Raw genomic sequence first — 13,236 nt, 5'->3', positions numbered from 1 at the left:
CAGCACACTTCAGAAGCAGCATGCCTCTGTATATCGGTTACTGGGGAATATGAGCAGGAGGGTGCTGCTGCACTCATGTCCTATTGTGGGCTTCCCACAGGCAGTTGGTTGGCCTCTGTGTGAACAGAATGCCCAACTAGATAGGTCTTTGGTCCAATTTAGCATGGTTCTTCTTATGTTTTTACCCTACCTGTGCCTTAAGATAATCTTTGGAGTCCCACTCATTGATCCACTATTAAGATCAGTATTCTCAGTGGTGGCCTCCATCTACTGAATTCCCTCCCAAGAGGTACACAGCTCCCATCTCCTGCCACTTTGAAGAGGGCTTTAAAATGTTCCTTATGGCTTTTAATTGGTACATTTTATGGTATTTGCTATTGTTGGATATTGTGTAATAGTATTTTATTGTAACTGGCTTATTTTAAAATTGTTTTAAGATTGTTTAAATTTAACATACTTTTATAACTTATCTGTGATACTGAATTATTTGTGTTTATACTATAAGCTATCTTGGGATGACCAAGACCATGAAAGGCAGCTAATAAAAGTTGTGGTTCTCCTTATCGTTGTCGTCATCATCATCATCATCATCATCACTTTAAAGCTAATAACCACTACCGCGGATTGTGCTTAAAAACTAAGAGGATAATTCTGTAGATCAGCAAGCAGTTCCCACTTTTCACTTCAGTATGAGAGTAGACACTTCATTCTGTACCAGCTGAAGCTTCTAAAGTCTTTTGGAAAGAGACCCATGTAGGAGTCATTAATGAAATCAACTCGAGATGTTTCTGAGGCTCAGATGACCTCTAGTAAGGGGCGTAGTCATGTACTTGCTACAATGGGGAATGGTGCTCCTGGTCACAGCCAATTCATGTTTATCCAGAAGCAGAGCGGTACCCAGTAGAACCACCAAACTGAGCTCTTTGTTTAGGGATAGTGGGATCCCATCTAGAACAGGGATATCCCTCAAACCCATATCACACTGACCACAAACCATCATTTCTTCTCCCTTGTCTAGATTCAACCTCAGTTTGTTAAAACTGTACTCTATAGCCTCTATGAAGGCTATGAATCCAATGACTCTCAACATCCTCACAAAAATACAATTCCTAAAGAGCCTTGGGGGAAACCATCTCAATTATACTGGGTTCAAACAAATTTCAAAGTATTTCCTGTGCTGAAGGCTAATGATAGTAGAATCCTAAGTACACTTATGTGGAAGTTGGTTTCACTGAAATTACTTGACATATTTCCAAATAAGTATTTCTGGGATCAGGCGACTAAACTTCAAGTTCCCTTCTGTAATTCCTTTCTACTTGCTTATATCCACCTACATGGTCACCAACAAGCCCCAAATTAAGAATTAATAGTATATCAGTTTTGCCAGGAGCAATGGAAAGAAATACCTTGCATCAAAAAAGAAGCATCTGATTTCTCCTCAGGTGGTGCTGTACTGGGACTGGCCTCCTCTTTGTGATTTAATGTGGCTAAAAACTCATGGACAGCCTTTTCTACCTGTGGTCTGAATATGTGGTTGATCTTTGGATCCACAACTTGAGAAATGATTCTGTCAATTCCAGATTCTAACATTCCAGATCTGAAACAAAATGACAAATGAAAAGTCTCTTTTCTTGTCTAGAAAGGTGTCCTCATATTCAGGTTAAATATGACATTCCGTACAGGAAGATGATGAAAATAATGATAAATTAATTATAGCACATTTCAAGTGTGCAAATGTTCATTTACCTTGTTGATTATCTTAACAACATTTTAAGGTAGGTCAGAATTATCACCTGCGTATTGCGGGGGAGGGGGGAGGAGGGAGCAAGTGCTAGCCTAAAACTACATACTGAGTTTGTTGCAGCAGCAAGGTTTGAAATGGGGACTCACAGTTTGTAGCTCACAATCATAGCCACTACACTATCCCAGCTCTCTTATAATAAAGCATTGTAATAATAAAAATGTTACTCTTATTTACTTTTCTGGGGTGGGAACCTTGGTTACAATCATATCTATTTAGATAAGAATAAACGTGACTATGAATACATTTGTACAAAATAATACTTCAACTTTTCTTCGAGCAGATATCAATATTATTCTGTATCTTGTAAAGAAAACTGTCTGTCCCAAAGCAAAACACATCGGCATTTCATGTACATATATATGTACCACAAAAATACGAGAAGGTAACTCATATTCACAAGAGAAAGAATTCCTTGATCTGTTCAAAGCAGAAAAACACACTTTTTTATGAAGTCCCTCAAACCTGTGCAAATCAGACATGTTGAAAGTTAAGATACGTTGGGGAAGTAGAATTATATTGGTAATGGCCTTACTGTGTGGAGGCAAGAGCTTATCCTAATAAGGAATGGATTCATTTCAGGATGGGTGGATAGATTTAGATCAAGACCATTTAAATTCAGGTTGCAAAAATTAATTTCTTAAAACACAATTGAATTTTTTTTGAAAGTTACATTGAATTTTAAACCATGTTATTTTTTAAAAAGAGAAATCTAAACTTAATGCAGAAATTATAGGGTTCTTCCAACGCAAGTGGAACTCAACTGAGTGCAATTCTGGGTCCTACCTGTTACCTCTTAAAACTGAATTTATTACCATCTTGTAAACTTGTTAAAGGCTGCTTTTCTTCATGCAGAAATGTGATAGATATTATCTGTCAGTCATCACACAACACAATAGTTCATGTACTTATATTATGGCTTGATACTTGGGACAGGGACTGGCAAGTCACCACAGGTGTCATCCACCGATCCATTTGGCTGACCCCTTATTTTATGCCTGAGTTGTGCAACATCATCACCTCGCCTAATTGAGATGAAATCCCTAAGAAATGGGAACTGAAAATGAAGACCCAGAAGGTGAAGGCAAAATAGAAAATAAAGGTGAAGAATCAGCCCCCAGAGCACAGGCTAGACCCCTCTTCAAGTGAAAAGTGTGCCATAAGACTGTCCCAAAGCAGAATGAAGCGGAGAGACCATGTTGAAGATCTCTGTCAAGGTAACCATGTTTAGCTTTGAACTGTGTTAGAATTGCATAGAGCCTATAGCTACTGACCATCGGCTATATGATTTCTAAAGAGCGTAACCATTAAGCTTTTGCCGTACTAATTAAGCTTCCCATACTAATGAATAAAAGTGTTATCAAGCACTTTAAGAAGCGAAGTTGTTTACAGGAAGCTGTGCCTGAGAACCAAACACTTCTAGCCTATGCTGAAAATGCTTGCTAGTGTTGTGCTGCCTCATGGGTAACATGTATGGTATAAAAACCCATTTAGCCCAATAGCTCGTGGCTCAGAGAAGCTGTCTGATCCAACCATTAAGTACGCCTGTGTGCTGTAAGTTACCCAATAAAGTCTCCTTGTAAGTACCCCCCCCCCCGCTGAAATCCCAAAACACAAGTGGGGCTAGAGCGCTTCACCCAGTATCAAACCCTGCTGTTAAAAGCCGTAAAGGCAGGTATAAAGAAGTCAATTAATATGACCAAAGTGTCTAAAGTGCTGCAAGGTGCCACCGAGGCCCCAGAGCGTACTTAGAGCGTCTTTCAAATGCCTATCACCAGTATACCTCCCTCAACCCAGAGGCCCAAGAAGACATGGATGAAAGAAGAAAAGAAGAAGACCTGGCAGAGGCAAAAGATTCTTAAAAAAGAACCAGTGTGCCCAGTGTGGACAAGATGGACATTAGTGGCATGAATGCCCAAATAAAATAAATCAAATACACAAAGGAAAAAACCAAAGGGGCCAGAATGGGCGAAGAGGGAGACAGCTTGAGAGGGGCCGTGACATTGACTGTGAGGGGCCGTGACATTGACTTCATAATTGACACTGGAGCAGCATCAAAAGCAAGCAAACGTTAGCCTTAAACAAGAAGTTCAAACACTGAGCAAAGTTCTTCAAGCCCAGCGTCGCTTTGTCTTAAAAAATTAAGCCATTCCCATCACAGAAGCTCATCCTTTCCAACCAAGAGTTAAAGTATGAGTTAAAGAGGGAAAAATAACCCTTTGACTCCCAGATGGAGAGGACTGAAAACTGTCATACTTTCCACCCCCGCAGCTATGAAAGCAGCTGGAGTTAAACCCTGGATACATTAGACACGAGTCAAGAGAGCGAGAGGGGGAGAGTAGACTATAAACAGAAATCCTGAAAATCCTTTAAAGATCATTCTGAAAAAGCAGTAAGAAGACTCAGGCTAGACCTTACTGTGGACACACCAGGAAACTGTCCCCCTGCGTACGGTCAGACCTGCAACTGGAGAATTGAAGAAGGGGACTAGACCCTACTGCAGCTTGCCAGGTGAATAGCTGCCCAGTGTACGGTCAGATCCCAAAGAAGATCAAACATGCGTGTTGTAGTGTTAGTAGTGTTGCATTGTGTTTCCTTAATAAGGTGCAAAAGGGGGGGTCTGCCCCTGGAAAAAGAAGTTTGACCCAGTGATTTGCTGATAATTACTGGCTTCACCTGGCTAACATCACGAGAATAAAACATTTTTGTTTGCCAAGAGGTATACCTGCAAACAGGCTTATTAGCTCTTGCCTAATACCTGTCTGTAGATATCCTGGGAAAATTCAAAAAGATACCATGTTAAGAGTTTATGGTGTAAGTTTAACTTATTCCCAAAATGCTAATTGGGGCGTGGTTGCAAAGATCCTACCCCCTACAGAGTTCACTCTACGCACCCCCATCGTTGCTGAAACAAATGCTACGTGTGCACGAATGCTTAATTGTCAAAAATTTTCCAGAAAATATAAAGCTATCCCTGGCCCCCTTCCACTGTAATAAAATTCAAAACATATCTTTTAATAATGCCCACATACTTTTGCCTCATGGATGGTTTTAGACATGTAGTTCCCACACTTGGTCATTCATTCCTGCCAACTTGTCTAATAACCACCCATGTTGCCTCAGCCGCCAATTGAACTGGTGCCAATTCTTCCCCTGTAGCCCGAGAAAATCCGTCGACGGCAGCCTCGAGCACTCCAACTAACTAAAAATTGTAATAGTCATGTGCAGTTATATTTTGACTCAGAAAAATTGGCCTTAGCAATGTCACTGGTTAGGGTTCCAGGTTTAGCCTTGGCTAATGGTCTAAAGATCAACCTCACGAGCATTGTCATTGTTAAATAAAGAGCTGCGTGATCTAAGAGGTGCAGTTCTAGAAAATAGAGCTGGTATAGATTACCTCTTCCTTCTTCATCATTTAAGTTGTGAGACACACCAAAAGCTCTGTTGTTTTAACTTAACTGATAATGGCAATGCTGTAGATGAACAGATCAACAAGCTGCACAATATAGTAGCTAACAAAACAATAAGACAAAACAATTAGCTAAATTAGTTAACCCCTTGGCTTCCAGATCTTAGCTAGCTTAAAAGCATTGTTCATCCTAATTCTACCAGTGTTGTTCATAAAAGTTCTGTTATGTCTCTGCGTTCCTTGTCTTATGCGCTGTTTAACCAATCTGTTTTATGTCTCAGCTAGTAAAACTGCTGCCCTCTACGCTCTAATAGCCCAACAAGAGGCTAAGTAATATGTATGTCACAAAAAGCTTTGTATGGTTATCAGAAATGCTATAATTGTAATGAAATTATGCATTTAAGGGGGGAATGTAGCAGCCATATCGGGGGTCAGACTAAGTAGCCTCATGCAGTCTCATGCTTCATGTTCTTGCTGAGCTCTTTCTCCCTTGAATATATTGTTGTAAGCTGACGAGACACAGGAATTCCTTATCTTGTCAAAGGTCATACAGTTGTATATCTTGTTCTCTGCTGTTCTCTCCTTATCATGGCTACCCTATAACCCAGTTCTTGTATTATAAACAATAGTGCTAGGAGAAGAAATGTTGAGGACTGCAACCCCACGCGGGAGGGGGAGGAGGAGCCATTTCATATGTGTCACAATGTCTATAAAACCAATGTGCTGATGTATTTCGGGGCTTCTGGCTCTTTGGAAATGATTCCAGCCTTAAGCCCGCGCGTTAAATAAAGAATCTCTTTTTCCTTCACTCTGTGGTCTCTCTGACTCTGGGTTCTGCAACAATATGTGTCTGAACTCTGCGACTGGCTCAGTCAGTACTTGTAAATATTTACAACTACCTACCAATCAAATAAGATCAACATTTATCTCCCATATCATGGAGTAACTACTACCAGCCCTTGCTTCTGGCTAAGATTCACTTTTTAGGTGATAGGGTGAAGCTGGCCAATTACATCATAAGAAATGGTTTAATAAAGTCACAGTCCCTGTGCTGTGTGTGTGACCTGAGTACTTCTAATGCAGCTTGACATAATCATGACTATAAAGTTATTTAAGAATAAGCAATGTACCATATATTGTTTTTCTAAAATACTCAAAACAAGCAAGACATGCAACAAAATGTTGTAGTGTGCAGTGCTCCTTCTCAGAATTCTAACCAGACCCTTTCTCAGGACACTCTATTCCATCCCCCCTCCCCCTCAATTGGTCATGACTCAGCTTTAAGAGACTGTTATTGAAAACTTTAACAGGTTTAATACAAACAAATTCATATTTCCTTTCATATCATGTTATTTTTTAAAAAACACATACTAACATACTTTTTAAACCACTGCCAAGACCATGCAACATCACAAAAACTAAAACTGTTTCAAGAACAGTTTGGCAGGTCTGGGGTGTCTCTTTGATAGACTAATGTTTATCAAAGACATACCCCAACCCTGCCAAACTGCTCTTAAGAACGGCTCACAGAACTAATTCATATGGTTCTTTGGGTCTCAGCTAAGCTGCCCCAGTTACTTTGCTACTGGAATCTTTTAAACGTTCTTCCCCAAGGAAAATCATACAGAAAAAGTCACATCATAAAACAGTTTTTATGTTCATCCAAACACAAATACATTCAATAACTGAAATATATTGAATGCAAATGAATGCAGAGTCATAAAAAAATCTAGAAAAAGCACTGTTCAGATTTCAACTGCTTGTTTTCAGTGGTAAGCAGTATTACATCACAAATCTTCACAGGTACTAGACATTCCTTTAAAATATTGAGATAGCTATATTTCTTCAAGTGTTTAGACACCTATCTTCATCTTATTCACAGTGAATCAGAGTGGATAAGAATCAGTGGTTTAAAAGAAAAATCATTTATAGTAAGAGCATCTGCTTTTAGAAACTAACCTAAAATGAAAGGATATATGAAATTGTTTGTATTAAACATGTCGAAGCATACACTTACAATCTCTTAAAGCTGAAATCAAATAACGAATTAAATATGCTTTTTTATGTTAAAATGTGGGATCCAATTTTGAGGCTAAGCCTTAAAGATAATACAAAAAATTCACATGTATTATATTTATTGCTACAGGCTTCCCACTGGACCTAGAGACTAGCAAAATAGTACAGGCCTTCCTCAAATAACAGCCTCCTTCCTGCCCTATCTCAAATTCCTCTTGAAACTAAGGACATTTGAGTTTGCAATGTTGGATGGGTATTAGTAGCTCTTTCGACTCCAGTCATTATCTTGTTTCTCCCAAGTGAACTATCACACATCAGCTTCTCTTTAGACAACACTATATTTTTTGAAGACCAAATCTTACTTGAGAACCTGTTGCCTAATATTATTCCTTAGTTGGTTCTTGTTCAGGTGAGGACTCCACGTATGAGTTGCTAGATGGTTGGAAACAAAGTTGTCCACGCGTTGCCTTAGGTTCTGATAAGCAGGCTGAAAGGGAAAATGAGAAGGTTCCTAGTATAACACCCTTGGCAGACAAACCATTTAAATTCCTCAATGAAAGTTTTCTCTAGCAGGAAAAAAAATCAGAATTTTTAAAAATCTTCTGGCACCAATTCTTAAAGCCTGAGGCAAGTATCTCAGTTGCTAAGCCTCCCAATATCTCAACTGATCCAAAAGGTACAATGCAATAGTCTCTTCCAGTCGATGTAAATTAAGAATGCGTGTGCTCTATGCTCTGGCCAGAATCTAAATAATACTTCTTGGGGCGCAATCCTATGCACGTTTAGACAGACAAAAGGCCTACAACTCCCAGCATGCTCCAACCAGCACTGCTGGCTGGAGCATGCTGGGAGTTGTAGGCCTTTTGTCTGTCTAAACATGCATAGGATTGCGCCCTGAGTTATATAGCCTTTCCCCCCATTTGCTCAAATGTTTCATTATCTCAATAATTTCTATAATAAACCCTGCAAGACAGGCCAGCATGATAAGCACCTAAAGGCAAGGATTTGCCTTTTGTTTTTATTCTTTTATTTAGAATATTTTACCTATTGATCTTATGAGGCAATTCCCAAGGCAGTTAGCAAATTAATGCAAAATACAACAGCATAAAAAGTCAAATTACCAAAAATAAATCTGACGATTATAAAATAACAGAAACAAACTAAAATGTTATATAAGTGATAAAACCACAACGCAGCAAGATTTCATACAGGACAGGAACATAGGGAGCTGCTTTAAACTGAGTCAGACTGCTGGTCCATCTAGCGAGCCCACTACCGCTCACATGCAAAGCGTGCGCTCTGCTATGCAGCTAAAGCCACCCCTTAGCCTTCCTCCACTCACGGAACTCTAAGTCTGCTCAAAATGAGCAAAACACTTTTTAAATAACGTTCTCACAGCAAATTACATTGCTGCAAAAAAGAAGCAAGTTCCACTAAGTTCAAGAGAGTTCACTCCCAGTAAAACGTGCACAGGACTTCAGCTTGTAGATATAATATAATCCAGGTTTAGTGCAACTATTTAAGAACACTACCGGAATGTTTATTTTCTGACCTCTCTCTAAAATACATGTTTTCTCTATTCCTGCATGATAATGCTAAGGTCTACACGCAGTTTTCGAGACCAGATAATTAAAAAAAGTAAGTGCTAAGTTACGCGTGGCATATTTCCTGTTCTACATAGATTTATTATTTTCATAATTTATATCCCTCACCTTCAACATAAATTTATATTTCCAGGACAGCTAACAAAGTAGTAAGGAACAATTAATGATATTAAATAATGCATCCAAACTAAAACAGCAACAGTCCATTCAAATAGACAGTAAAATTAAAACTGCTTTAAGTTGGCAATTCTAACATAAAACGTTCTTAAAAGCCTGAGAAAACCTTTGTTTTTGCTTGGCACCTAGATCAGTGGTCTCCAAACTTTTTTTGATCACGCACCCTCATCTATAAAAAAAATTTTGAGCGTGCACCTCCAATATATGTATATTTATTTATAAATGCTATACATGTACTACTGTACTAATATATTATGTACATTATAAAACATACACAAACATATAAATTAAACAAGGATGAGATAAAGATGAAATAAGCAATATTTAAAAATAGTTTTATTTATTAACAGTACTAAAACCCTTTTTGCTCTCATTAAAATATATATTAATCATATTTTTAGTGAGAGCAGTGTGATTGATTATTTTTGAGAATCTTGGTTTAAAGGTCTGGTTCTAAGTTTAGTTTATTTCAATAGTTGGTTTTAATGGCTGTCATAGCTAAACAAAGATATATAGATCCAAATGGAAGAAGTGCATCGTTGGCTGCGCTTACTAAATCATGATATTCATTTTTCAATCCCATCCACCAATTATGCAAAGGAATTTGATAAAATTCAGCTTGTAAACTTCCATCTTCCCTGATGTCAATCAGTCGTTCTTGCAAACTAATCAGAAGGTGTTGCATTTTTATAGTTTTAACAAATGGGTTCAAAACCCACTGGAACTCTTTGGACGATTTTTAAACAGGTTAGAAAATTCCTTTTCCAAGTTTTTAAAGTGTGCAGATATGAGAGTTTTTATAGGTGACACACTTACATCGTTTTCGGCAACAAAATCACATACTGACGGACACATTTCCAAACATTCATTTTCAAAATGCTCTCTCCACAGCACGAGTTTCTTCTGAAAGGCAGTTACTTTCTCACTCATTGTTAAAACGTCACCTTTTCCTCAAAGGGACAGATTAAGTATGTTCATGTTTTCACAAATATCTGCTAGGTAGCACACTACCAACAGCCACTTGTCCTCACAGAAAGGCCAGCAAATTTGGAACAGGTTGCTCTCCTTCGGCAGGAGGGCAGCTGCTCCGGTGCTGCGGCCGAGCAAGCAACTGCGCCTTTCTCTCCTGTGCCTCGCAGAGACTGGCGCAGTGGCTCTCAATGGCCGCAGCAGAGGCAGGATAGGACTGGAGCCGAGAGAGACATGCCACAGAACTTCCCTCTCAGCTCCCGCTCCATCCCACCACCGCCGCCATCATTACACACAGTGGCAGCTCATTGGGGCAGCAGGAGGCTGCTCAATTACCAGGCCGCTTGCACACCTAGATGGATCATCTTTCGCACCCTGCTTTGGAGACAACTGCCCTAGATGGTAGTAACAAAGGTGCCATGTGGGCCCTTCCTGGGGAAGGCATTCTAAAGGCCACTCTCTTTCCTGTCCCCACTCACTATACTTCGGATGATGGAGACACCTGGAGAAGGGGTGCAGATGACTGAGATAAGGGAAGGTGGTCTAACAGGTTTTTGGATCCTAAGCTGTGTAAGGCATTAAAAGTTAAGCACTTTGGATTCAGCTCAGCAACTTATTGGGAGCCAGTGGAGTTGTTTCAATATAGACAAGATAGGATCTTTCCCCCTCTCTCAGTTAATCGTCTACCCACAGTCTTCTGGATTAGCTGCAATTTTCAAATAGTCTTCAAAAGCAGTCCCACATAAAATGCATTGCAGTACTCCAACCTAGACATTACCAGGATATGGATAACTGTCGCTAGATCAGTCTTCCCCAACCTGGCACCCTTCAGATATGTTGGACTACAATTCCCAGCATCCCCCAACCAGAATGGCTAGCTGGGAGTGCTGGGAGTTGTAGTCTGACACATCTGGAGAGCACCAATTTGGGGAAGACTGGTCTAGACCTCTGTCCAGGGGAGTCACAGTCAGCATATCAACCTCAGCTGATAGAAATTCCTTCATACTCAGGCTATTTGAGTTTCAAGTGACAGAAAGATCACCTCACATGCTCTATAGTTTGGGAGAGGATGCTTAGGAGCAATTTTGTCAAGTAGGTTTAGATTTGGTGAGTACTGCAAGTACTACATATATTTCAGTTCTTCCTTTTAAAAAATGTGCCTCCACCTCCCTGGAGGGAGAAAAAGGGCTCTCCCCGACAGTTTCAATTTTTATGGAAGATTTTTCTCTATCAATCTATCTCTATCTACATGTGCAAGATTATAGTCATGAAATATCTGAATGGTCACTTATGGCAATGCAACAGTAAGCTAGATTAAATTTGGTCTGGTTTAACAAGGAAACTTGTTAAGGAAACTTCAATAGCCCAGTTCTCAATGATGTAAGAAACCAGTGTCTGCACTGTATCACTTTTAATTGCAGGTGGAAGGCTCATGTCATTGAATGCTCCTCCATAAAAACCCTTCCCACACACAGAAAACCCGTATGTCAGCAACATGACAGACTTAAAAAAATGTTGTCAACATCTAGTTCATAGAATCATAAAATAGTAGGGTTGGAAGGGGCCTACAAGGCCATCGAGTCCAACCCCCTGCTCAATGCAGGAATCCAAGTCAGAGCATCCCTGACAGATGGCTGTCCAGCCTCGTCTTGAATGCCTCCAGTGTGGGAGAGCCCACCACCTCCCTATGTCAATGGTTCCATCGTCATATTGCTCTAACAGTCAGGAAGTTTTTCCTGATGTTCAGCCGGAATCTGGCTTCCATTTAGTTCTCCATGTGGAGTTTTTGGAAGCGTAAACCATTCTAATGTAAGCACACACCTAGAGTCTGAAGAGGTACGCCCAGACAAGTTCCCTATTTCAGTGACAACTAGGCCAATAACTTAGAATACTAACCGGGGGGGGGGGGGGAGAAGAGACGAGTGGGCATTTGCCATGATAGTCAGACCCGAGCAGAGCTCTGGTGCCTTTGGCAGTTACCTGACAAACAGGATTACAAGGTATCAGGTTTCAGGATTTTAGACACTTTTTCAAGATCTCCCAGATGTGTAAAACTAAAGAGTAAGGGGTGGAGGGCACAATTAAGGAGAGAGAGAAAACTACTTTCTACTTGGCTTTAATGTGTGTGTCCCTGCCCCCCAATAGGTCTATCCCATATCCACCAGGCTGTCTACACCTGAACCAGGGGGCACAGCCAGGCTCTCACCCAACTGGTATTGTCTCCTGCCACATACTAAGCTCTTCCCAGTATTCCACCAGACTCCAGTCTCAAGCCTGAAACTTCTACCCCACGAAGACTCAGGGGTTGGGCCTCAGAAGATATACCAACAGCCACTCAACAAGAATGGCATTTGCCAGCTGGGGGAAAGCGTCACCTGCTGAACTTCAGCCTACTGTTCCAGCACCTTTTGGAGAGAGACAGGAATGAGCCCTGCCCAGGTGTGGGTGTGTCAGTCGAGTGGCGTAGGGCATCAGGAGGGCCCCAATCCCCGCGACTGACTGTACCCCAAACAAGACAAGCCTAGCGAAAACGAGCTTTCTCCCGCTGCCGCACCTTCGTGTCCACATCTGCCAGGCAGTCGCGGCGGAACTGGTCGAAGAGTCCTTGGCTCTTGAGGCGGTTGAGGATGAGCGACACCAGCTCGGGCTCGGCGGTGGTGGCGCCCGAGGAGGTCCCAGGCAGCGGCGGCGGGGGTTGCGGCTGAGGGGGCGGCGGCGGCGGAGGCGGCGGCGGCGGCGGCTGCGCGGGCGGCGAGGCGGCGGCGGCTGTGGAGGGCCCGGCGGCGACGGCGCTGCCGCTGCTGGACATGATGAGAGCGGCGGCACCTCCCACAGCGACTGGTTACCGAGCAGCAGCGACGGAGGCAACGCTCTGCCCTCCCCTCCCGACCCACAACCCCGGAAGCGGAAAAGAATGTAGGCGGAAGCGGCTAACAACGAGATGTCGATGAGTCAAAGAGAGAAGAGGCGCATCCTCAACCACGGACTCAGACCGCCCTTTCGCCGGGCACAGTGCGCATGCGCAGAGCGCCACTGACGCACCCGCGGAGTCTAACGAGCCCCCCCCCTCGAGCGCTTTTTCGCCCCGGAAGCGGCCGCGGCGGGGTTTAACCTTGTTATATTTTGCGCGCGCGATTGCAGACTAATGTGCACTTGTTGTTGTTCAGTCGTTCAGTCCTGTCCGACTCTTCGTGACCCCATGGACCATAGCATGCCAGGCCTTCCTGTCCTGCGCTCTCTCCTGGAGTGTGCTCAGTTTC

General features: G+C 41.8%; 1 protein-coding gene across 1 annotated transcript in view; it reads right to left on the bottom strand.

The window, feature by feature from the left end:
• BOD1L1 (biorientation of chromosomes in cell division 1 like 1) overlaps positions 1–12,885 on the bottom strand; it is a 66,348-nt gene extending 53,463 nt beyond the window's left edge. Inside the window, exons 1-3 of the mRNA XM_084857102.1 lie at positions 12,531–12,885; positions 7,589–7,713; positions 1,407–1,597 (exon numbers count right to left, since the gene is read on the bottom strand). Of these exons, the coding sequence (XP_084713228.1) occupies positions 1,407–1,597; positions 7,589–7,713; positions 12,531–12,785 (571 nt within the window). The 5' untranslated portion in view covers positions 12,786–12,885. The remainder of the gene's footprint in view (positions 1–1,406; positions 1,598–7,588; positions 7,714–12,530) is intronic.
• Positions 12,886–13,236: the final 351 nt, after the last annotated feature.

The sequence above is a fragment of the Heloderma suspectum genome, chromosome 5 (assembly GCF_057233095.1).
Source record: "Heloderma suspectum isolate Gila_16-S chromosome 5, 16-S_ref, whole genome shotgun sequence".
NCBI lineage: Eukaryota > Metazoa > Chordata > Lepidosauria > Squamata > Helodermatidae > Heloderma > Heloderma suspectum.
Note: the sequence above shows the minus strand (reverse complement) of the source record. Positions and strands in the feature narration are given on the sequence as shown.